Source organism: Gadus macrocephalus, chromosome 19, assembly GCF_031168955.1.
Source record: "Gadus macrocephalus chromosome 19, ASM3116895v1".
Lineage (NCBI taxonomy): Eukaryota > Metazoa > Chordata > Actinopteri > Gadiformes > Gadidae > Gadus > Gadus macrocephalus.
The window spans coordinates 14,106,066-14,129,053 of record NC_082400.1 but is presented as its reverse complement, the minus strand read 5'-3'; the positions used below and the strand labels follow the sequence as shown (position 1 = coordinate 14,129,053).

Below are 22,988 nucleotides of genomic sequence, written 5' to 3'. Positions count from 1 at the left end.
ACAAGTTGAAGTCCAATTCACACGCCATGGTTTCCCGGAGACTGTCGTCACCGACAACGGCCCCCGATTCTCTGCAACTGAGTTTGCGGACTTCACCAGAGGATACGACTCCAGACATGTGACCAGCAGCCCCCGTTATCCGCAGAGCAACGGGGATAACGGGGGTCAGATAGAGCTGTGTGTACGGTGAGATCTCTCCTGGGTAAGGGAGAGGATCCACACAAGGCACTCATGGCTTTCAGGGCTAGCCCGTTGTCTCATGGATCATCCCCAGCACAGCTATTGATGGGGTCGGCATATCAGAACACCTTTGCCGTTAGCGAGGAGAAACTACAGCCTAAGTGGCCTGAACCCCAGGCTTTCAAAAGGAAGGATAAAGACATGAAGGAGGAACAAACTTCCTGGTTCAATAAGATCCAACACCAAGATCTTAAAACGTTGACCTGCCCTCGGGAGTCTACGGAGAGACGGACTCCACATCAGGGTCATTCCAGAGACCCCTACCGTGACAAGATCAGGGCGGGTCATAAGAAACCCAGCTAGGATGGACTTGTAATAATCACCAGTCTTATACAGTTAGGGAGCATGGTTTAACAGAGCAGGATAATCAGGTAGTCCACCCTGACACCTAGACAAAATGATAATAATTATGTAATGTGTGTTCTTGGTTTTGGTTAAAAGATGTAACACGCCACACAAGTTAGTTTGTCTCAGAGGTTTATAGTGTTGAAGATAAACATTATACTGGAGAGTATGTTTACTGTTGGTTATTAATATTCAAAGTAAACAAAGAAATTAGAAAAATATTCAAAGAAATGCTGGAGCTTCACTAAAAGGGGGAGACGTAGTGACATGCGCAGGAACCTGTAAGTAAGTATATGGGGGAAGGATCAGGGGTGAACACACTGTAATGTAAACAAGCTTGAAATAATGTACCCGAGGCTACACCGGCAACACGAGTGTCCCCGTCTATTAAACCTGCAGAGCATATTAACAATACTGTTACACCATCAGCTCGAGAAAGCGTGATACTGGGTTGGCTGTACAAGTCGGGCACCGACGTGTGCGTGCGTAGGCCGAGATCATGGGCTAGGCCAGTACAAATGGTGTGGGCCATCTTTTCCCAGAAGACAGATGAAAACGACTTACAAAGACATGCACATCTACCTTATCCTTCATGCATTTATAACACCTCTCTCACAAATGGGCAGTCGGCTCCGCTGGGGAACTAACACTTAATTTAAGCCAAGTCCTAAGGCTCAAATGTTTGTTTGAAGAATTTCTTGATGTGTATTTTGGTCCTTTTGATGTTGATTGAACAATCAACCTTATGTTTATAATGTATGTACTGCACGTACCACTTAGTAAGAAAAGAGGATGTGTCTAACCATATACAGTGACTCTTCAAGCACATGTAGATAGTAGCATCTGGTAAAAATACTTCCTGTTTGTTCTAAGTAGGCGTTAAGACTGACATGCTGACATTCAAAACGCACAGAAGATCTGAGCCCTCATAGGGGTAGGACGATAAGAAACTCTGAAAACAGTTTGGACCAGAATATGGCTGAGGTGATTCACGCCAGGCGCAACATGATGACCAAGTCCAGGAACACACAAGGAGAGAGAGAGGAGAGGATAGTGGAGATCTACGTTACCAGTGAGAGCCTCAGAGATCAACACCAGGACTACGTGGGGACAGAGGAGTCCTCCAATACTCTGGGAACAGTAAGAAGTCAGCAGCCGGACCCTGTGAGCCGGACCCCTCCTAGGTGTCCAATCAGGGCTGTGGTGGTGCTTCTGGTCCTGCTGTCTGTTGCCCTGCTGGCTGGACTGCTTGGGTTGGCAGTGCAACACAAGACCGTCATGGAGAAGAACGTAAGCATGGACAGAGACACTGAGCAACTTCTCCAAAGGCTGAAGAATGTGACAGAGCAGAGAGACTCACTGCTTTGTAAACAGGTCTGCCCAGGTGGTTGGGATAAGTTTGGTTGTAAATGTTACCGGCTCTCCAATGAGTGGGAATCCTGGAATAAGAGCAGGGAGATATGTGTTTCCGTCGGGGCAGATCTGGTGGTTGTGGACAATGAAGGGGAGATGAACTTCATTAGCGGCAAGGGCTCCTGCTTCTGGCTCGGAGCGACAGATGAGGCCAGTGAAGGGTTGTGGAGATGGGTTGATGGGACCGTCCTGTCAGTGGATAACCCCTCATGGTGGAGCCGGAAACCTGGCGATGGCAAGGACAAGAACTGCTTAAGGAGGGACTGGGTGCAGACCAATTTTAAATGGGAAGATGAGAGCTGTGAAGCCAGAAACTATGGGCTTTGTGCATATAATTTAAGAAAATGAAGAATGAAAACATTTCTTTGTGACTATTTTCTATATCTTAATGCTAACAACATTGTTTGTTTTGTTTCGTACTTGTTGAGTCCTGCCATTCGCTAAGAGCTGTGATTGGCTGCAATGTGTTATCAAGGAGATGACATGAAGACTTCACTGGTCCCTGCAGGAGCTGTACAAAGATGCAGCTGTTACATTATCTTTTCAATGTTTCAACAATTGCTCTTGGTATTGGAGGCTGAGGTTAGGAGGTAAAGAGTCATGACTGACATTGGCTGGTTTCCACTTGCTGCAAACCACACTAGTTTTCTATCTAGGGCTGCATTTGCTGACTTTGTCTTAGCCCCTCAGCTAATTATTTAATTATTTCTTCTGTTGAAATGTATCTGGACTTGACTTTATCACAAAATAGTGTGATCACAGCAAAACACTTAATTAGCTTGTAGGTATGCACTTAGTTTTGCGTTACTAAATGAACACTTTTGAAGGTACATATATGCCTATATGCATTTGCACACATACAGTAATTTGTAAATTGCATTGAATATGTAAATGCAGTGTCCATTCAGCTGTGTTTGCTGTAGTGAATTTGACCTTTTATTAAATCAACTCTTGATTAATATTTTTTGCTGAAATTGTATTAATTGGATTTAGCTTTGACTCGGTCCCTTTAAACATACATTGTTCAAAGGGACAAATATTGATATTTAATTTACTTTAAGGACTCAATAAAAAATAGTTTAGTCTTCTAATCCGATCCTGGGTTGCTCAACTAATGCCAGGGTTCAATTCCCTCTGGTGCCGCCACTGCTTAGAACAGGTGCATCTTAAATCTAATGTCTCAGTCACTCATGGATCTGTCATTATTGCAGTTACAATATTGTTAAGCCGCTTTGGATAAAGCATCCGCAAAATGATCCAACAAATAATTTCCTGTGACTTGCGCAATCTATTCTCTATATAATCTTTATTACTTTTGCAGAGGGTTGAGTTTGACTTTGGTGTTGACACTTGTTTTTCTGTTCAATGTCAAAGTGAAACATTATCAAATGTGCAGTAATAACATGGCCATTCTGCAGCAGTTTATGGCAGGTTAAGGTTCATCGATGTAGTATGCAGTCCAACCGTAAGTAGCGATAATTCATACAAAAAAGCGATTTTTTTCATTGCATGGGTTAAGTTTATTTTTAATTTGTTACCTTTTCTCTTCCAGCCTTCAGAATAATAAACAACAACAATAAAGTTCACAAGATTAACAGTTTTATCGTCGGTTGAGAACTAATTGAAGCGATGCAGTGTTAATGCTTGGCTAGGCCATTTATTCTGGGATAATATTTTGCCTATATTCTTTACATCCCAACAGCAATACATCAATCGAATGCTCAGACAAAATAAATGAATAAAAATGGGTCATCTTTGGATGTTGCAGGCCTATACTTAGCTCATCCAATAATTTCATTGGGGCCAAATGAAATTATTGGATGGCTTACATGTCCGTTTACCTACCTGGTAGACAAGGGCGCGGATCTGCTTTGTAACTCAGGGGGAGTATTTTCTTGAGGGTACATTAAATAGATGAATTGTTACTATCAATTCATGATACCGGGAGCAACAAAAAAAGTGTGATACCGGTTGGCTGTACAAGTCTGACACCAAGTGGTGGTATAAATTATCTAGAAGTTCTACGGTGTTCAGAGAGAACATTAGATTTGTGTCCTGTTGTCTGAATTGGCTCCTAGGTCTGGCACTTGAACTGTTTTAGCTGATTATACAAACTGTACAAGTCTGACCCCAAATGGTCAAACAAGACCTTTTCAATTCAAAATGCTAGAAGCTGAGTTTTGTGTTACTGAAGGAACACTTTTGAAGGAACATTTGCACATATGCATTCGCACACATAGAGTAAATTGCATTGAATCTGTAAATGTAGTGTCCATTCATCTGTGTTTTCTGTAGGGAATTTGACCTCTTATTAAAGCAGCTCATAATTAATGTTTTGCTGATATTTTATTAATTGGATTTAGTTTGGACTTGGTCCCTTTAAACAGACATTGTTTAAATGGACAGTGATATTGATATTTAATTTATTTTCGGGACCCAATAAAAAAATAGTTTTGTCTTTTGATCCGGTCCTTGGTCACTCAACTAGTGCAAGGGTTAAATTCCCTCTGGTGCCGCCTGTGCTTAGAACAGGTAAATCTTTAAACTAATTTTTCAGTCTCTCATGTATCTGTAATTATTGCAGTTACATTACTGTTAAGGCACTTTGGATAAAGCATCCGCCAAATGACAAATGATTTCCTGTTACTGGGGCCATCCGGTGTAGACACACGTTTTTCTGTTCAATGTCATAATAAAACAATATCAAATACGCAGTTTAAATATGCAGAATCATTCTTCAGCTGCTTATCTCAGGTCAAGGGTCATCGATGTAGTATGGCGTACACCGTACACCCATTAGTAGTGATGTAATATCGGCCAAATTGTGATATCAAACCCAACTCTTCTCTCCAAAGCTGCTCATTCACTGTGCCTCATTGGCTATATCCTAAGCCAATCAGAGTGCTTTTTACATTCCATAATCACAATCGGACTAATTCATCTATTTGGCTCAGGCATTTTTTCACGCTAAATTAAAGATAAACCTGAGCAAAAGACTCAAAAACATGGTGCAGACCGGATGGTCTAACAGAAAGGCTCTCCCACAGGAACTTCAACAGGACTGGCAGTATCGCCAGGATCTGCTGGTAGCAGATGGTCTACTAATGAAGGGCAAAAGACTTGTCATCCCCGTTACTATGCAAGAGGGAATACTCAACAAGATTCATGAAGGTCACCAGGGCCCAGATTTTCAAGGGTAATCCAGTGGGATTTCGGATCGGATTAAATCTTGGAAATGGGTTTTTCAAAGCATAAGAGAGATTCTGAATTAAGATCAGATCATGTTATCCGATCTTAATTTGACCTGGATCAAACCTGGCCTTTGGGTTTTTAAAAACTTTGAACTCGGTTTGGGATCTATTTGATCCAAAATAAACAGGTATGCAATCGGAAGTTGTGATTTTTTCGAACCAAATAAAATATTTTTCTTTTTAATTGAATGATCACAAAATCAATGGTTACTGATGACACATACATTTCTTACAAATCATTCATCAAGACAGTGACCATGGATATGATTACAAATTATGAAGCCTGTCACATGTAATGAGATATGGTACACAAAAGAAAAAAAAATCTCAAAGCTATCAGCTGTGTGCAAAGACATGATGTGTTTAAATGGTCTCACCCATTAACCAGTGACGAGCTGACTGGTTTGAGCCAAATTGAGAACAAGCCAAAGCAATCACGCTCAAGGCTTTTAAGATCAGTATTGGCTACACCAAAGAGTTGGAACCATGGACTCAAAAGGGCCTCATTTCACTGTGGCGGAAACCTATGCATTGCTGGAGGGTGTTCGGGGCAATTTTGCCTCAATGGTAGGAGGTTTCAGCTCTGCAAAGGGTGGAGAAGTGACCAATAACGGAAAATACAACATTTGGGAGGGCATAACCAATCACTTCAATGCCATGGGGTCTGGCCAGAAGATGGACCATAGAACAAGTTATGTTGCGATGGAAGAACCTTAGGGCCAAGGAAACAAAAGCCCTTACGGAGGCCACAATTCAGAAACTGTGACTACAGAAGAATGTGACCAAAATTCAAGTCCAAGTCCAAGAAGTTCCTACAAGAAAACGCAAACGTTCCTCAACTATGGACGATGGTGACAGCTACGAGTTGCTTCTGAAACGGAAAACACAAATTTAACTGGGTAAAGAAGAAATCTTGCAAACCCAACTGTAGCAGACAAAAGTACAGATGGAGATACAATTCCTAAAGGCAGAGATGGAAAGGGCTGATATCTCTCCTGTCAATTATATTTCGACTAGTATTTTTTGGTTTTGTTATTTAACATTAGAGCAAAATAAGGAATGTAAAATGTTTGTTTATTACAGTGTTTCTGTTTCTTAAAACTAAAACAAACAATTGCCATTTGTGGCAACCCGTTTTTTGCCTACCTGTTGTTCTTTGCTAAGCCAGTAGGCTACACTGTTGGTTCCATTTAAGGCTCTGCTAAACAGGATTTGGTAATCCTGAAATTTGGTATTTGGATCAGTGATACTGTAACGGGTTCACAGGAGTCGGGACACAGTTCTTAGGTGAAATGGAGCAAACTCCTGTGTGATTGAATAGAAAAACTAAACATATCACACGAAAACTGTGTGATATGTGCAAAGGAAGTTCACAATGCACCAGAACCACTGCTGACGACGCCATTACCTGCTCGACCATGGCAGCGCTTTGCAGCAGACCAGTTTCAGTGGTAGAGCGCAAAAACCTTGTGGTTATTGACTACTTCACACGCTACATTGAAGAAGCTAACCTCACCTCAACTACCACAGTCCATGTAAAGGAGAAGTTGAAGTCCATATCACACGCCATCGAGTCCCGGAGACTGTCGTCACCGACAACGGCCCCCTATTCTCTGCAACTGAGTTTCCGGACTTCACCAGAGGATACGACTCCAGCCATGTGACCAGCAGCCCCCGTTATCCGCTGAGATACAGGGAAGCTGAAGGAGCTGTGCGGACGGTTAGATCTCTCCTGGGTAAGGGAGAGGATCCACACAAGGCACTCATGGCTTTCAGGGCTAGCCCGTTGTCACATGTCAGCTATTGAGGGGGTCGGCATATCAGAACACCTTTGCCGTTAGCCAGGAGAAACTACAGCCTAAGTGGCCTGAACTCCAGGCTTTCAAAAGTAAGGATCAAGACATGAAGGAGGAACAAACTTCCTGGTTCAATAAGATCCAACACAAAGATCTTAAAACGTTGACCTGCCCTCGGGAGTCTACGGAGAGACGGACTCCACATCAGGGTCATTCCAGAGACCCCTACCGTGACAAGATCAGGGCGGGTCATAAGAAACCCAGCTAGGATGGACTTGTAATCACCAGTCTTATACAGTTAGGGAGCGTGGTTTAACAGAGCAGGATAATCCCTGCCAGTGGAGGAACAATTTAACAAAGGGCCCTCGGGCAGAAATGTGTCAATCCCCCCCCCCCCACCCTTCGCACACACACACACACACACACACACACACACACACACACACACACACACACACACACACACACACACACACACACACACACACACACACACACACACACACACTGCGGCCTATATATGCCAGTGAGAAGAGTGAAGCGCAACACTGTACGCCAAGATTAAACTCATCAGCATTCTGGGTTGCAAGGTTTTATCTCCTTAAAAGGAGATGACATGAAGACTTCACTGGTCATTGCAGGAGCTGTACATAGAGGCTGTTCTTGTTAAATTATTTTTTCAATGTTTCCACAGTTGCTCTCAGTGTTGGAGGCTGAGGTTAGGCGGTAAAGAGTCATGACAGTCATTGGCTGGTTTTCAGATGCTGCAAACCACACTAGTTCTCTATTTAGGGCTGCACTTGCCTTCGTCCCCTCAGCTCATTATTGAATCATTTTCTGTTTAAATGTATCTTGACTTTGTCACAATGTCGTGTGAACACAACAAAACACTTTTGTATTAATAATCTAGTGGTTCTACGTCTACGGTGTTCAGAGAGAACAGTAGACTTGTGTCTGAATCGGCTTGTAGGTCTGCACTTAGTTTTGTGTTACTGATTGAAACTTTTGAAGGTCTCATTCTCATCTCATTTTCGACCGCTTATCCGGGGTCGGGTCGCGGGGGGAGCAGCTCAAGCAGGGGGCCCCAGACTTCCCTTTCCCGGGCCACATTAACCAGCTCTGACGGGGGGATCCCGAGGCGTTCCCAGGCCAGTGTTGAGATATAATCTCTCCACCTAGTCCTGGGTCTTCCCCGAGGTCTCCTCCCCACTGGACGTGCCTGAAACACCTCCCAAGGAAGGCGCCCAGTGGGCATCCTTACCAGATGCCCGAACCACCTCAGCTGACTCCTTTCTAAGTAAAGGAGCAGCGGCTCTAATCCGAGTTCCTCACGGATGGCTGAGCTTCTCACCCTATCCCTAAGGGAGACGCCAGCCACCCTTCTGAGAAAACTCATCTCGGCCGCTTGTACCCGCTTGTACTTTTGAAGGTACATATGCATATATGTATTCGCACACATATATTCATTTGTAAATTGCATTGAATCTGTAAATGCAGTGTCCATTCTGTTGTGCTTGCTGTAGTGAATTTTACCTTCAAGAAATTCTTGATTAATATGTTTTGCTGATATTTTAGTATTTGGATTTAGTTTGGACTTGGTCCCTTTAAACAGACATTGTTCAAAGGGACAATGATATTGATTTTTAATTTACTTTGAGGACTAGTCTTTTAGTCGCTCAATGGGCGGCACCAGGGTTCAATTCCCACTGGTGCCGCCCGTGCTTACAACAGGTGCATCTTAAATCGAATGTTTCAGTCACTTATGTAGGCCTATCGGTAATTATTGCAGTTACATTATTGTTAAGCAGCTTTGGATAAAGCATCCGCCAAATGATCATACAAATTCCTGTTACTTTTTATTTCTGTTCACTATATATTCTTTATTACTTTTCCAGATGGTTGACTTTGACACAGACACGTTTCTCTGATCAATGTCAAAGGGAAACATTATCAAATGTGCAGTAGGTAATCTACTGCACATTTAGTGGATTACTAAAAGTGCAGTAGTACATTTAGTACTACAAATGTGTTATATAGCCTCAGTAGTAATCTACTAAGGCTGCAGAATGACCACAAATGGTCATTCTGCAGCTGCTTATGGCAGGCCAAGGGTCATCGATGTAGTATGGGGTACACCCTCTAGAAGTGATAGTTCATACAAAAAAAATGAACTTTCTCCTTGCATGGGTTCAGTTTCTTATTAATTTGTTACCTTTTCTCTTCCGGCTTTCAGAATGGACTTCCACGAAAACAGGAAGGCCTCCAGATGATCACAGCACGCCCTCACAGCAACAGCCTCCGCCGCCATCATGGTTACCATGGTAACCAGGTGATCCTGGATAGCAAAACATGAGGTTTCAAAATCCGGATAAATTTGATCGAGGTGAAAAAGAAAAAAGAATACTGGACCGCGGCATGACAAAATGTATCGCCAGAGCACAGGAGTCTCTATGGCAGCTGGGTCAGACCAAACACAAAACAGAAAGTTGAAACTGTATGATATGTGCAAACTGCAAAGGAGGATTACAATGCATCAGAACCACTGCTAGACCACGGCAGCGCTTTGCAGCAGATCATTTTCAGAGGTAGAGTGCAATGTACCTTGTGGTAATGGACTGCTTCTCACGCTACATTGAAGAAATAACCTCACCTCAACTACCACAGCCCATGTAAAGGGGAAGTTGAAGTCCAAATTCACACGCCATCGAGTCCCGGAGACTGTCGTCACCGAGAACAGCTCCCTATTCTCTGCAACTGAATTTGCGGACTTCACCAGAGAATACGACTCCAGCCATGTGACCAGCAGCCCCCGTTATCCACAGAGCAACGGGGAAGCTGAAGGAGCTGTGTGGACGGTGAGATCTCTCCTGGGTGAGGGAGAGGATCCACAGAATGCACTCATGGCTTTCAGGGCTAGCCCGTTGTCACATGGATCGTCCCGAGCACAGCTGTTGAATGGGTTGGCATATCAGAACACCTTTGCCCGTTAGCCAGGATGAACTACAGCCTAAGTGGCCTGACCTCCAGGCTTTCAAAGGGAAGGATCAAGACATGAAGGAGGAACAAACTTCCTGGTTCAATAAGATCCAACACAAAGATCTTAAAACGTTGACCTGCCCTCGGGAGTCTACGGAGAGACGGACTCCACATCAGGGTCATTCCAGAGACCCCTACCGTGACAAGATCAGGGCGGGTCATAAGAAACCCAGCTAGGATGGACTTGTAATAATCACCAGTCTTATACAGTAAGGGAGCATGGTTTAACAGAGCAGGATAATCAGGTAGTCCACCCTGAGCCCTAGACAAAATTATAATAATTATATAATGTGTGTTCTTGGTTTTGGTTAAAAGATGTAACACGCCACACAAGTTAGTTTGTCTCAGAGGCATATAGTGTTGAAGATAAACATTATACTGGAGAGTATATTTACTGTTGGTTATTAATATTCAAAGTAAACAAAGAAATTAGAAAAATATTCAAAGAAATGCTGGAGCTTCACTAAAGGGGGAGACGTAGTGACATGCGCAGGAACCTGTAAGTAAGTATATAGGGGAAGGATCAGGGGTGAACACACTGTAATGTAAACAAGCTTGAAATAATGTACCCGAGGCTACACCGGCAACACGAGTGTCCCCGTCTATTAAACCTGCAGAGCATATTAACAATACTGTTACACCATCAGCTCGAGAAAGCGTGATACTGGGTTGGCTGTACAAGTCGGGCACCGACGTGGTCGGTAGCGTAGGCAGAGATCATGGGCTAGGCCAGTACAAATGGTGTGGGCCATCTTTTCCCAGAAGACAGATGAAAACGAATTACAAAGACATGCACATCTACCTTATCCTTCATGCATTTATAACACCTCTCTCACAAATGGGCAGTCAGCTCCGCTGGGGAACTAAAACTTAATTTAAGCCAAGTCCTAAGGCTCAAATGTGTATTTGAAGAATTGTGTATTTTGGTCCTTTTGATGTTGATTGAACAATCAACCTTACGTTTATAATGTATGTACTGCACGTACCACTTAGTAAGAAAAGAGGATGTGTCTAACCATATACAGTGACTCTTCAAGCACATGTAGATAGTAGCATTTGGTAAAAATACTTCCTGTTTGTTCTAAGTGGGCGTTAAGACTGACATGCTGACATTCAAAACGCACAGAAGATCTGAGCACTCATAGGGGTAGGATGATAAGAAACTCTGAAAACTGTTTGGACCAGAATATGGCTGAGGTGATTCACGCCACGCCCAACAAGATGACCAAGGCCAGGTACACACAAGGAGAGAGAGAGGAGAGAATAGTGGAGATCTACGCTACCAGTGAGAGCCTCAGAGATCAACACCAGGACTACGTGGGGACAGAGGAGTCCTCCAATACTCTGGGAACAGTAAGAAGTCAGCAGCCGGACCCTGTGAGCCCTCCTCGGTGTCCGATCAGGGCTGTGGTGGTGCTTCTGGTCCTGCTGTCTGTTGTCCTGCTGGCTAGACTGCTTGGGTTGGCAGTGCAACACAAGACCGTCATGGAGAAGACCGTAAGCATGGACAGAGACACTGAGCAACTTCTCCAAAGGCTGATGAATGTGACAGAGCAGAGAGACTCACTGCTTTGTAAACAGGTCTGCCCAGGTGGTTGGGATAAGTTTGGTTGTAAATGTTACCGGCTCTCCAATGAGTGGGAATCCTGGAATAAGAGCAGGGAGATATGTGTTTCCGTCGGGGCAGATCTGGTGGTTGTGGACAATGAAGGGGAGATGAACTTCATTAGCGGCAAGGGCTCCTGCTTCTGGCTCGGAGCGACAGATGAGGCCAGTGAAGGGTTGTGGAGATGGGTTGATGGGACCGTCCTGTCAGTGGATAACCCCTCATGGTGGAGCCGGAAACCTGGCGATGGCAAGGACAAGAACTGCTTAAGGAGGGACTGGGTGCAGACCAATTTTAAATGGGAAGATGAGAGCTGTGAAGCCAGTAACTTTGGGCTTTGTGAATATAATTTAAGAAAATGAAGAATGAAAACATTTCTTTGTGACTATTTTCTATATCTTAATGCTAACAACGTTGTTTGTTTTGTTTCGTACTTGTTGAGTCCTGCCATTCGCTAAGAGCTGTGATTGGCTGCAATGTGTTATCAAGGAGATGACATGAAGACTTCACTGGTCCCTGCAGGAGCTGTACATAGATGCAGCTGTTACATTATCTTTTCAATGTTTCAACAATTGCTCTTGGTGTTGGAGGCTGAGGTTAGGCGGTAAAGAGTCATGACCGACATTGGCTGGTTTCCACTTGCTGCAAACCACACTAGTTTTCTATCAAGGGCTGCATTTGCTGACTTTGTCTTAGCCCCTCAGCTAATTATTTAATTATTCTTCTGTTGAAATGTATCTTGACTTGACTTTGTCACAAAATAGTGTGATCACAGCAAAACACTTAATTAGCTTGTAGGTATGCACTTAGTTTTGCGTTACTGAATGAACACTTTTGAAGGTACATATGCCTATATGCATTGGCCCACATACAGTAAATTGTAAATTGCATTGAATATGTATTGCATATGTAATGCAGTGTCCATACAGCTGCGTATGCTGTAGTGAATTTGACCTATTAAATAAACTCTTGAGTAATATGTTTTGATGATATTGAAATAATTGGATTTAGTTTGGACTTGGTGCCTTTTAACAGACATTGTTCAAAGGGACAATGAAATTGATTTTTAATTTACTTTTGGGACTCAATTAAAAATTGTTTAGTCTTCAAATCTGATCCCGAGTCGTTCATCTAGTGCCAGGGTTCAATTCTCTCTGGTGCCGCCCCTGCTTAGAACCGGTGCATCTTAAATCTAATGTTTCAGTCACTCATGTATCTGCAATTATTGCAGTTACATTACTGTTAAGGCGCTTTGGATAAAACATCCGCCAAATGATCATACAAATCATTTCCTGTTACTTATTATGTCTGTTCACTATATATTCTTTATTACTTTTCCAGAGGGCTGACTTTGACATAGACACGATTCTCTCTTCAATGTCAAAGGGAAACATTATCAAATATGCAGGAGGTAATCTACTGCGCATTTAGTAGATTACTAAATGTGCAGTAGTACATTTAGTACTACACATGTGTTATATAGCCTCAGGCTGCAGAATGACAACAAATGTTAATTCTGCAGCTGCTAATGGCAGGTCAAGGGCCATCGAAGTACTGTATTATGTGGTACACCCTCTAGTAGTGATAGTTCATACAAAAAAAGTGAACTTTCTCCTTGCATGGGTTAAGTTTCTTATTAATGTGTTACCTTTTCTCTTCCGGCTTTCAGAAGGGACTTCCACGAAAACGGGAAGGCCTCCAGATGATCACAGCACACCCTCACAGCAACAGCCGCCGCCGCCATCATGGTTACCGTGTTCCCACACGGGCACTTGAATACAAACACAACAGACTTTGAGCTCAGACGTTGTTGGATCTTCCCCTTTTTTTATTTATATATACTTTTGTTTTTCTATTCAAAAGTTCTTTGTTTTGTAGATATGGTGATCACACGTTGTGTAAAGCAATAAAGTTGTCACAAGATTATGTGTTTTGTCGTTGGTGGGAAACTAATTGAAGCGATGCGATGTTAAAGCTGGGGTAGGCAATTATAAAAAAATATTAATTTAATGCACAATAAAATGATTGGATGGTTTACCTGTCGACCTACCTGGTAGGCCAGGGGCAGATCTGCTTTGTGACTTTGGGGGTGTATTTTCTGAATGTAATGCACCTTGTGGTAATTGACTCCTTCTCACACTACATTGAAGAAGCTAACCTCACCTCAACTACCACAGCCCATGTAAAGGAGAAGTTGAAGTTCATATTAAGTGGGCTAAGTGAGCTGAATTATGGTTATTACACAATAATAACCATATTACACAATAACCAAAAACATTTCCAGAAGCCCTGGAATTGTATTATTTCCATATAGTCCACCATCATGCATCAACATAAAAATAAATAAATATGTTTTTATATTTGCAACATGGGCTTACACTGTGAGAAATGTTCAGGATCAAGACGTGAGGGAGAAACAAACTTACTGGTTCAATAAGCTCCAACACCAAAATCGTACAATGTTGTACTACCCTCGGGGAGTCTACACATCAGGGTCATTCCAGAGACTCCTACCATGACAAGATCAGGGCGGGTCACAAGGACCCCAGCTAGGATGGACTTGTGACTTGTATCACCAGCCTTATACAGTTAGGGAGTGTGGTTTCACAGAGCAGAATAATCCCTGCACAGCTTCGGGGTATCAGGTAGTCCAACCTGACCCTTAGACAAAATGATTATCTAATCTGTGTTCTTGGTTTTGGTGAAAAGAAGTAACACGCCACACAAGTGGGTTTGTCTAAGAGGTTTATAGTGTTGAGGATAAATGTTATACTGGTGAGTACGTTTACTGTTAACTATTAATATTCACAGTAAACAAAATAAATGCTGGTACTTCACTGAAAGGGGGAGATGTATTGACATACGTAGGAACCTGTATGTAAGGAGGTGGGGGAAAGTTTAGGGGGGAACACACTAATGTAAACAAGTTTGTAATAAAGTATCCAAAGCTACACCGGCAACATGAGTGTCTCTGTCTATTAAACCTGCACAGCATATTAACAAACTTGTTACACTATCAGCCGGAAAAAACGTGAAACTGGGTTGGCTGTAAAAGTTGGATTCCAAAGTCGTCGGCAGCGTGGGCAGAGATCATGGTGTGGGCCAGTACAAAATAGTGTGCGCTATCTTTACCCAGAAGAACACAGCTTACAAAACATGCACCTTATCCTTCATGCATTTATAAAACCTTTATCGCAAATGGGCAGTCAGCACTCTGGGGAACTGAAACTTAAAGTGATAGACTCGATGTACCACTTACTAAGAAAAAATAATGTGTCCAACCATACACAATGACTCTGCGAACACACATAGAAAGGGAAATCTGCTTCCTGTTTGATCAAAATAGGTGTCAAGTCTTTGAGATGCAGGCATTTCAAAACGCACAGAAAGAACCAGCACTCATAGGGGTAGGACGATAAGAAACTCTGAAACCAGTTTGGACCAGAATATGGCTGAGGTGATTCACGCCAGGCCCAACATGATGTTCACGACCAGGAACACACAAGTAGATGGAGAGGAGGGTATAGAGGACATCTACAATAGCATTGAAAGCCTCCGAGATCAACACCAGGACTATGTGGGGACAGAGGAGTCCTCCAATACTCTGGGAACAGTTAGAGGTCAGCAGCCGGACCCTGTGAGCCCTCCTCGGTGTCCGATCAGGGCTGTGGTGGTGCTTCTGGGCCTGCTGTCTGTTGTCCTGCTGGCTGGACTGCTTCGGTTTGTAGTGCAACACAAGAGGAAGACTGTAAGCATGGACAGAGACATGAAGCAACTTCTCCAAAGGATGAAGAATGTGACGGATGAGCGCTGTGAAGGCAGAGACTGGGGGCTTTGTGAACTTACAAAAATGATGGATGAAAACATTTTTGTGACTATTTTTTATATCTTAATGCCAACAGACGTTGGTTGTTTTGTTTCACACTTGTTAGGTTCTGCCATTCGATAAGAGCTGTGATTGGCTGCAAGGTTTTTGTCTCCTTAAAAGGAGATGACATGAAGACTTCCCTGGTCACTGCAGGAGCTGTACATAGATGCTGCTCTTGTTACAATACTTTTTTCAGTGTTTCCACAGTTGTTGTGTTGGAGGCTGAGGTTAGGCGGTAAAGAGTTTTCAGTTGCTGCAAACCACAATATGTTCTCTATCTAGGGCAGCATATGCAACTTTTTCCCCCTCACATAATTATTTAATTATTTTTCTGTTGAAAAGTATCTTGACTTTGTCTCCATGTTGTGTGATCGCAACAAAACCCTTGCGTACAAATTATCTAGTGGTTTTACGGTGTAGTAGTTCTACAGTAGACTTTTGTCCTGGTGTCAGAATCGGCTTGTAGGTCTGCACTTAGTTTTGCGTTACTGAAGGAACACTTTTGAAGGTACATACATGCATTCACGCACATTAAGTAATTTGTAAATTGTATTGAATCTGTAAATGTAGTGTCCATTCAGCTGCGTTTGCTGTAGTTAATTTGACCTTTTATTAAACCAACTCTTGATTAATATGTTTTGCTAATATTTTATTAATTGGATTTAGTTTGGACTTCCCTTGGACTTCCCCGTCCCTTTGAACGGACATTGTTCAAAAGGACAATGATATTGATTTTTTTATCTCAATTCTCAAAACCTGAATAGCATATTAACAATCCTGTTACACTATCAGCTCGAAAAAGCGTGATACTGGGTTTGCTGTACAAGTCGGACGTCAAAGGTGTCGGTGGCGTAGGCAGAGAACATGGGGTGGGCCAGTACAAAATGGTGTCGGACATCTTTTCCCAGAAGACAGATGAAAAATAAGTTACAAAAACATATACATGTACCTTATCCTTTATGCATTTATAACACCTCTCTCGCAAATGCGCAAACGGCTCCGCTGGGAAACTATAACTTTATTTTAGCCAAGACCTAAGGCTCAAATGTGTATTAGAAGAATGTCTTGATGTGTATTTTGGTCCTTTGGATGTTGATGGAACAATCAACCTTGCGGTTATGACCATAATTGATGCACTGCACGTACCATTTAGACAACAGGATGTATTTAACCAAGTTGAAAGGAGCCTCTGGTTAAAATACTTCCTGTTTGATCAAGGTAGGTGTTAAGACTGACATGCTGGCATTCAAAACGCACAGAAAGACCAAGCACTCATGGGGGCAGGACGATAAGAAACTCTGAAAAAAGTTTGGACCAGAATATGGCTGAGGTGATTCACGTAACGCTCAACATGAAGATGATCAAGGCCAGGAACAAACAAGGAGATGGAGAGGAGAGTATAGAGGACGACTACGATAGCATTGAGAGCCTCAGAGATCAACACCAGGACTATGTGGGGACAGAGGAGTCCTCCAATACTCTGGGAACAGTAAGAGGTCAGCAGCCGGACCCTGTGAGCCCTCCTCAGTGGCCGATCAGGGCTGTGGTGGTGCTTCTGGTCCTGCTGTCTCTTACCCTACTGGCTGGACTGCTTCGGTTTGCGGTGCAACACAAGACCATAAGCATGGGCAGAGACGCGGAGCAACTTCTCCAAAGGCTGAAGAATGTGACAGAGCAACACAAGACCGTAAGCATGGAGGTGGAGGAACTTCTCCAATGGCTGATGATTGCGTTAGAGCAGAGAAACTCACTGCTTTGTAAACAGGAATGTTCAGGTAATTGGACTAAGTTTGGTTGCAAGTGTTACCTTATTTCCAATGAGATGGAATCCTGGAAAAATAGCAGGGAGCTCTGTGTTTCCTATGGAGCAGATCTTGTGGTTGTAGACAGTGAAGAGGAGATGGACTTCATTAACATCGAGGGCAAGTCCTACTGGTTCGGAGCGACAGATGAGGCCAGTGAGGGGTTGTGGAGATGGGTTGATGGGACCGTCCTGTCAGCGGATAACCCCTACTGGTTCAGCGGGCATCGTGATGGTGGCAAGGACATGAACTGCTTAATGAGGGTCTTCGAGGAGAACACACATAAATGGACAGATGAGAGCTGTGAAGAAAGTAACTATGCGCTTTGTGAGTACAGTATAATTTTATGAAATGATCAATGAAAACATTTGTGACTTTTTTTTTAATCTTAATGCCAACAAACGTTCAATGTTTTGTTTTGTAATTGTTAAGTTCTGCCATTCGATAAGAACTGTGATTGGCTGCAAGGTGTTATCTCATTACAATTAGAGGACATGACGACTTCACTGGTCACTGCAGGAGCTGTACATAGATGCTGTTCTAGTTACTTTATTTTTTCAATGTTTCCACAATTGCTCTTGGTTTTGGAGGCTGAGGTTAGGAGGTAAAGAGTCGTAAGGTATTGGCTGGTTCCCAGTTGCTGTAAACCACACTAGCTCTCTATCTAGACTGCATTTTCTGCCTTTGTCTTAGCCCCTCTGCTAACTATTGCTCTGTTGAAATGTATCTTGACTTCGTCACCAAGTAGTGTGATCAAAACAAAAAACTTTTGTATAAATTATCTAGTGGTTCTACGGTGTTCAGAGGAACAGTAGACTTGTTACTGAATCAGCTTGTAGGTCTGCACTTAGTTTTGCGTTACTGTTTTGCGTAACTTAATGAACACTTTTGAAGGTACATATGCATCTATGCATTCGCGCACATAAAGTCATTTGTAAATTGCTTTGAATCTGTAAATGGAGTGTCCATTCAGCTGTGTTTCCGTCGTGAATTTGACCTTTATTAAAGAAACTCTTGATTCATATGTTTTGCTGATATTTTATTAATTGGATTTCGTTTGGACATGGTCCCTGTGAACAGACATTGTTCAAAGGGACAATGATATTGATATTTAATTTACTTTTAGGACCTAATAAAAAATGGTTTAGTCTTTTAATCCGATCCTGGGTCGCTCAACTAGTGCCAGGGTTCAAATCCTTCTGGTGCCGCCACTGCATAGAACAGGGGCATCTTAAATCAAAATTTTCAGTCACTCATGTATCTGTAATTATTGTAGTTCCATTATTGTTAAGGCGCATTGGACAAAGCTCCACGAAATTATCTACAAATCAATTCCTGTTACTTCTGCAATCTTTTCTCTATATACATGTACCTTATCTTTCATGCATTCATAACCGCTCTCTCACAAATGGGCAGTCGGCTCCACCGGGGAAATGTTACTTTATTTTACCCATGAACTAAGGCTCAAATGTGAATTAGAAGAATGTCTTGATGTGTATTTTGGTCCTTGTGATGTTGATCAAACAATCAACCTTACAGTTATGACCATAAGTGATGCACTCTACATACCATTTAGACAACAGGATGTATCCAACCATACAAAGGGACTTTTACAAGCACATGTAGCAAGTAGCATCTCGTCAAAATTCTTCCTGTTGATCAAAGTAGAAATAAGACTGACATGCTGGCATTGAAAACGCACAGAAAGAACAAGCACTCATAGGGGTAGGACCGATAAGATCAACTCTGAAAACAGTTTGGACCAGAAAATGGTTGAGATGATTTATGCCACGCCCAACATGATAACCACTGCCAGGTATACACAAGGAGAGAGAGAGGAGAGGATAGTGGACATCTACGCTACCAGTGAGAGCCTCGGAGATCAACACCAGGACTATGAGGGGACAGAGGAGTCCTCCAATACTCTGGGAACAGTAAGAGGTCAGCAGCCAGACCCTGTGAGCTGAATAATTTGACAGAGCAGAAAGACTCACTGCTTTGTGACTATCCAAGTGGTTGGGATAAGTTTGGTTGTTAATGTTACCTTTTTCCCAATGTGCTGGAATCTTGGAATAAGAGAAGGGAGTTCTGTGTATCCCAAGGAGCAGATCTTTTGGTTGTGGAATGTGGACAGTAAAGAAGAGATGGACTTCTTTAGCAGGTACATCTGGCTCAGAGCGACAAATGAGGCCAGTGAAGGGTTGTGGAGATGGTTGATGGGACCGTCCTGTCAGCGGATAACCCCTCCTGGAGAAAAGGGAAACCTGATGGTGGCAAGGGCAAGAACTGCTTAAGGAGTTACTAGTAGGAGGACACCAAACATAAATGGACAGATGCAAGCTGTGATGCCGGAAACCGGGGGCTTTGTGAACATAATGAGATAAAATGATGGATGAAAATATTTCGTTGTGACTATTTTTTATATACCAACAGACATTGGTTGTTTTGTTTCACACTTGGGTTCTGCCATTCGATAAGAGCTGTGATTGACTGCAAGGTGTTATCTTCTTAAAAGGAGATGACATGAAGACTTCACTGGTCACTGCAGGAGCTGAACATAGATGCTGTATTTGTTACTTTTTTTTCAATGTTTCCATAGTTGCTCTTGGTGTTGGAGGCTGAGGTTAGGCGGTAAAGAGTCATGACTTTCATTGGCTGGTTCATTTGCTGCAAACCACACACTAGCTTTCTATCTAGGGCTGCCTTTGCCTTCGTCCTCTCAGCTAATTATTTCATTATTTCATTTCTGTTGAAATGTATCTTGACTTTGGTACTATGTAGTGTGATCACTAAACTTGTGTATCAATTATTACAAGTTGTGTAAAGCAATAAAGTTGTCAGAAGATTATACGTTTTGTCGTCCTTGAAAAAGTAATTTAAGCGATGCGGTGTGAAAGCTGCGGTAGGCAATTTATTTTAGAAGCATCTTTTGGCTATATTCTTTAGAATGTTGAAGCCCTATACTAAGCTCATCCAATCATTTTATTCGGGCCAAATGAAATGATTGGATAGCTTACCGTTTACCTACCTTGTAGGAAGGGCGCAGATCTGCTTTGTAACTTAGGGGGAGTCGTTTCTGGAGGGGACAATAATATCAGCAACGTATATCAAATGATCTGCTGTAACAGACACAGCAACTAATAGTATGCAAGGGTTCATACTACTGAACAGATTACATAGGGGGGGGGGGTCATGTTTGTGGGAACAATTTCAAAAGTGGAATAGAGTTCAATCCCCGATGTCCGCAGCCTAGCTTGACTTTTGATTAATCCATCTCTTATAGGGCCCTTATTTGACCACCAGGTGAGAGTGTGATCAGCCATTTCAAGCCGCTTCAAAATCGCCCCTACTCTGTGACAGTGACATCACAAGTGGGAGTGTCCACCTAGATGTTAAAAAAGATAAGCCTAACTATTGGTTAAGTCCACAGAGTAGACCGCCCTATGAACTGATGAGATTTTTTAAACGGATTGTAATGGCTAATACACTAATACACCTGGTTGTAAAATAGGGCCCCTTTTATCGACCTAAACGTTCAATTGAAATAAAAGCTTATGTTCCAGGTCCAAGTTCCTGTCACCATTTACATTTTATCCGTCCCACGTGTATCAAAGCCCACGCCGCCCTCCTCCAGACGGATCCACAGCGCCCCCGGGGGCTGTCGAGGTCGGTCTTGGTACAGCAGCCCGGGGCGCACGGCCTTGTGGTCCGCGTTCTGGGACGACGGCGGCGCCCGCCGGAAACTTGGCGACCACTCGCGACCCACAACGGCTCTTCCTCCTACGGCCGGCTCTGTAGCAAAAGAGCACCGCGAGGAAGAGGAGGAGCATGAGCACAAGGAGGCAGAACACCAGCAGGGCGGTCGCCATGGCCGCCATCCGGTCACCGCCGCCTTCGCCCGGTCGTGACGCCGTAGTCAACGGCGACGTCTGGTGAGGAGGGTTGCATCCAGGGGGGTGGGAGCGGGTGACGGAGGAGTTTGGAGAGGTGGTGCAGTCTGCGGGGGTGGATGCTCCAGGAGCGGGGGTCGTGGGGGGGGCCCAAAAGTACGGGGTCTGCACCCAGCGACCCCACCCCGGTAAAACGCCGGGCTCACCCCGCCGTCCGCGCCGCTCATCTCCGCCGGATGCGGTCTCCGTGGCAACGCCCCCCCCCGCCGCGCTCCAGGCACCGCTCCGTTGCCGGCGACAACACAGACCGCGGTCGTACCACAACACCACGATCGACCCGGGGACCATGGCGACCACGGCGAGCTGGCGGCTGTCGAAGAACGCCGAGAGCGTTGCTCAGCAGGAGTTCCACCAGGAGGCACCGGCGGAGCCCCCAGGCCAGGCCGCGGCGCACCGTGGCGGTGAAGCGGTGGCAGGGGTTTGGCGTCCGGGCGGCGGAGGTCCACGCGGATGACCACCCGGTCGCCGAGGCCCTCCCGGTCGCGGGCCACCAGGACCAGCAGCTGCGGGGCGTAGCGCAGGTCGGGCTCCAGGGGGACGGCCGTGGAGCTGCAGGCCGTCCAGGGCCAGCCAGGAGGCCAGGGGAGGAGGCGGCCCACCCAGGAGCCTCATGTGCAGGGAGAGGCTGTCGGCCTCCCCGTCCTCGGGGTCCAGGAAGGGGTCCGGGGGGATGGAGAAGCGGAAGGGGAAGCCCAGCGTGGCGGTCAGGGCTGGGATGGGATGCAGTACTCTGGGTGGGAGGTCGTTAGGCTTTCAAATGAAGGGGAACATAGTTTAACATTACACCATGTTCATTTCTCTTATTTATGAATAAAAATGAATAAAATCAAAATTTTACAGAAATATAGAATGGATGTTTGTATCTACATTGTAAAGGTATTACAAAGTTATAGGACCAACAACTAAAATGTTTATTTGCTTGGTGATATCATCAATCAAGGATTTATAAACTATGCAGAAAAGGACTGGTCCAGGAAAAGGTAGGATTTAAAATAGTACGTCTGAAATATGGATCAAAGTGGCTTGATCCAAGCTGGCTTGATGATGATGATGATGATGATGATGACAAAGTTGAATGCTGGGAGTACTGACTGAAGTAAGTGATCTGAATCTGAGAAGATTCAGATTGTCCTCCGAGTTCACTGGCAGCTATGTATGCGGTGCTTCCTGGAAAGCAGAGCACCGTGGAACGTGATTGGCTGACAGATGGTGACCTCACTCCTCCGTGTCCACTGAGGGAAGCTGCAGGTATCGTTAAAGATGCCTGCATGGTATCTGGAAATTCACTGGGAGCCGCAAGAAAAGAGAGCGTATTAGAGGCATACAACGTTGGAGTTGTCGTTTTCATGAGGCTGGTTGGTACAGCTATGACAGTCAGTGTATTCACTGACGTGACAGTTGGGCTAAAGTTATGCGAGTCATCCTTCATGTACTCTACTGTGTCGTGGCTCATCGGAGACAATGACACATACACACTGGTTGTCTCTCTGAGGGTCTGTGCCTGCTTTGAGAAGATCGCCTGTGACTGAAGAGACGTCCAGTGCGGTTCCAGCTGGTTTTCCAGCACGAGTGTCGAGAAAATGGATGAAAAGATGCTTTTTGTTGTCTGCGGAAGTAGGGTGTAGCACAGGGGTGTACATCCACCTCCATTCACGCTCTCCTTCCCCAGAGAGGTTCCACA

At 44.0% G+C, this 22,988-nt stretch overlaps 2 protein-coding genes across 2 annotated transcripts; both read left to right on the top strand.

The window, feature by feature from the left end:
• The first annotated feature begins 11,178 nt into the window (after positions 1-11,178).
• LOC132447895 (C-type lectin domain family 6 member A-like) lies at positions 11,179-13,020 on the top strand. The gene has a single exon (XM_060038906.1). It carries the CDS (start codon positions 11,234-11,236, stop codon positions 12,047-12,049), a length of 816 nt encoding a protein of 271 aa, XP_059894889.1. The 5' UTR covers positions 11,179-11,233; the 3' UTR covers positions 12,050-13,020.
• Positions 13,021-16,615: 3,595 nt separating this feature from the next.
• LOC132447736 (C-type lectin domain family 4 member C-like) lies at positions 16,616-18,391 on the top strand. The gene has a single exon (XM_060038677.1). It carries the CDS (start codon positions 16,877-16,879, stop codon positions 17,705-17,707), a length of 831 nt encoding a protein of 276 aa, XP_059894660.1. The 5' UTR covers positions 16,616-16,876; the 3' UTR covers positions 17,708-18,391.
• The last annotated feature ends 4,597 nt before the right edge of the window (positions 18,392-22,988 follow it).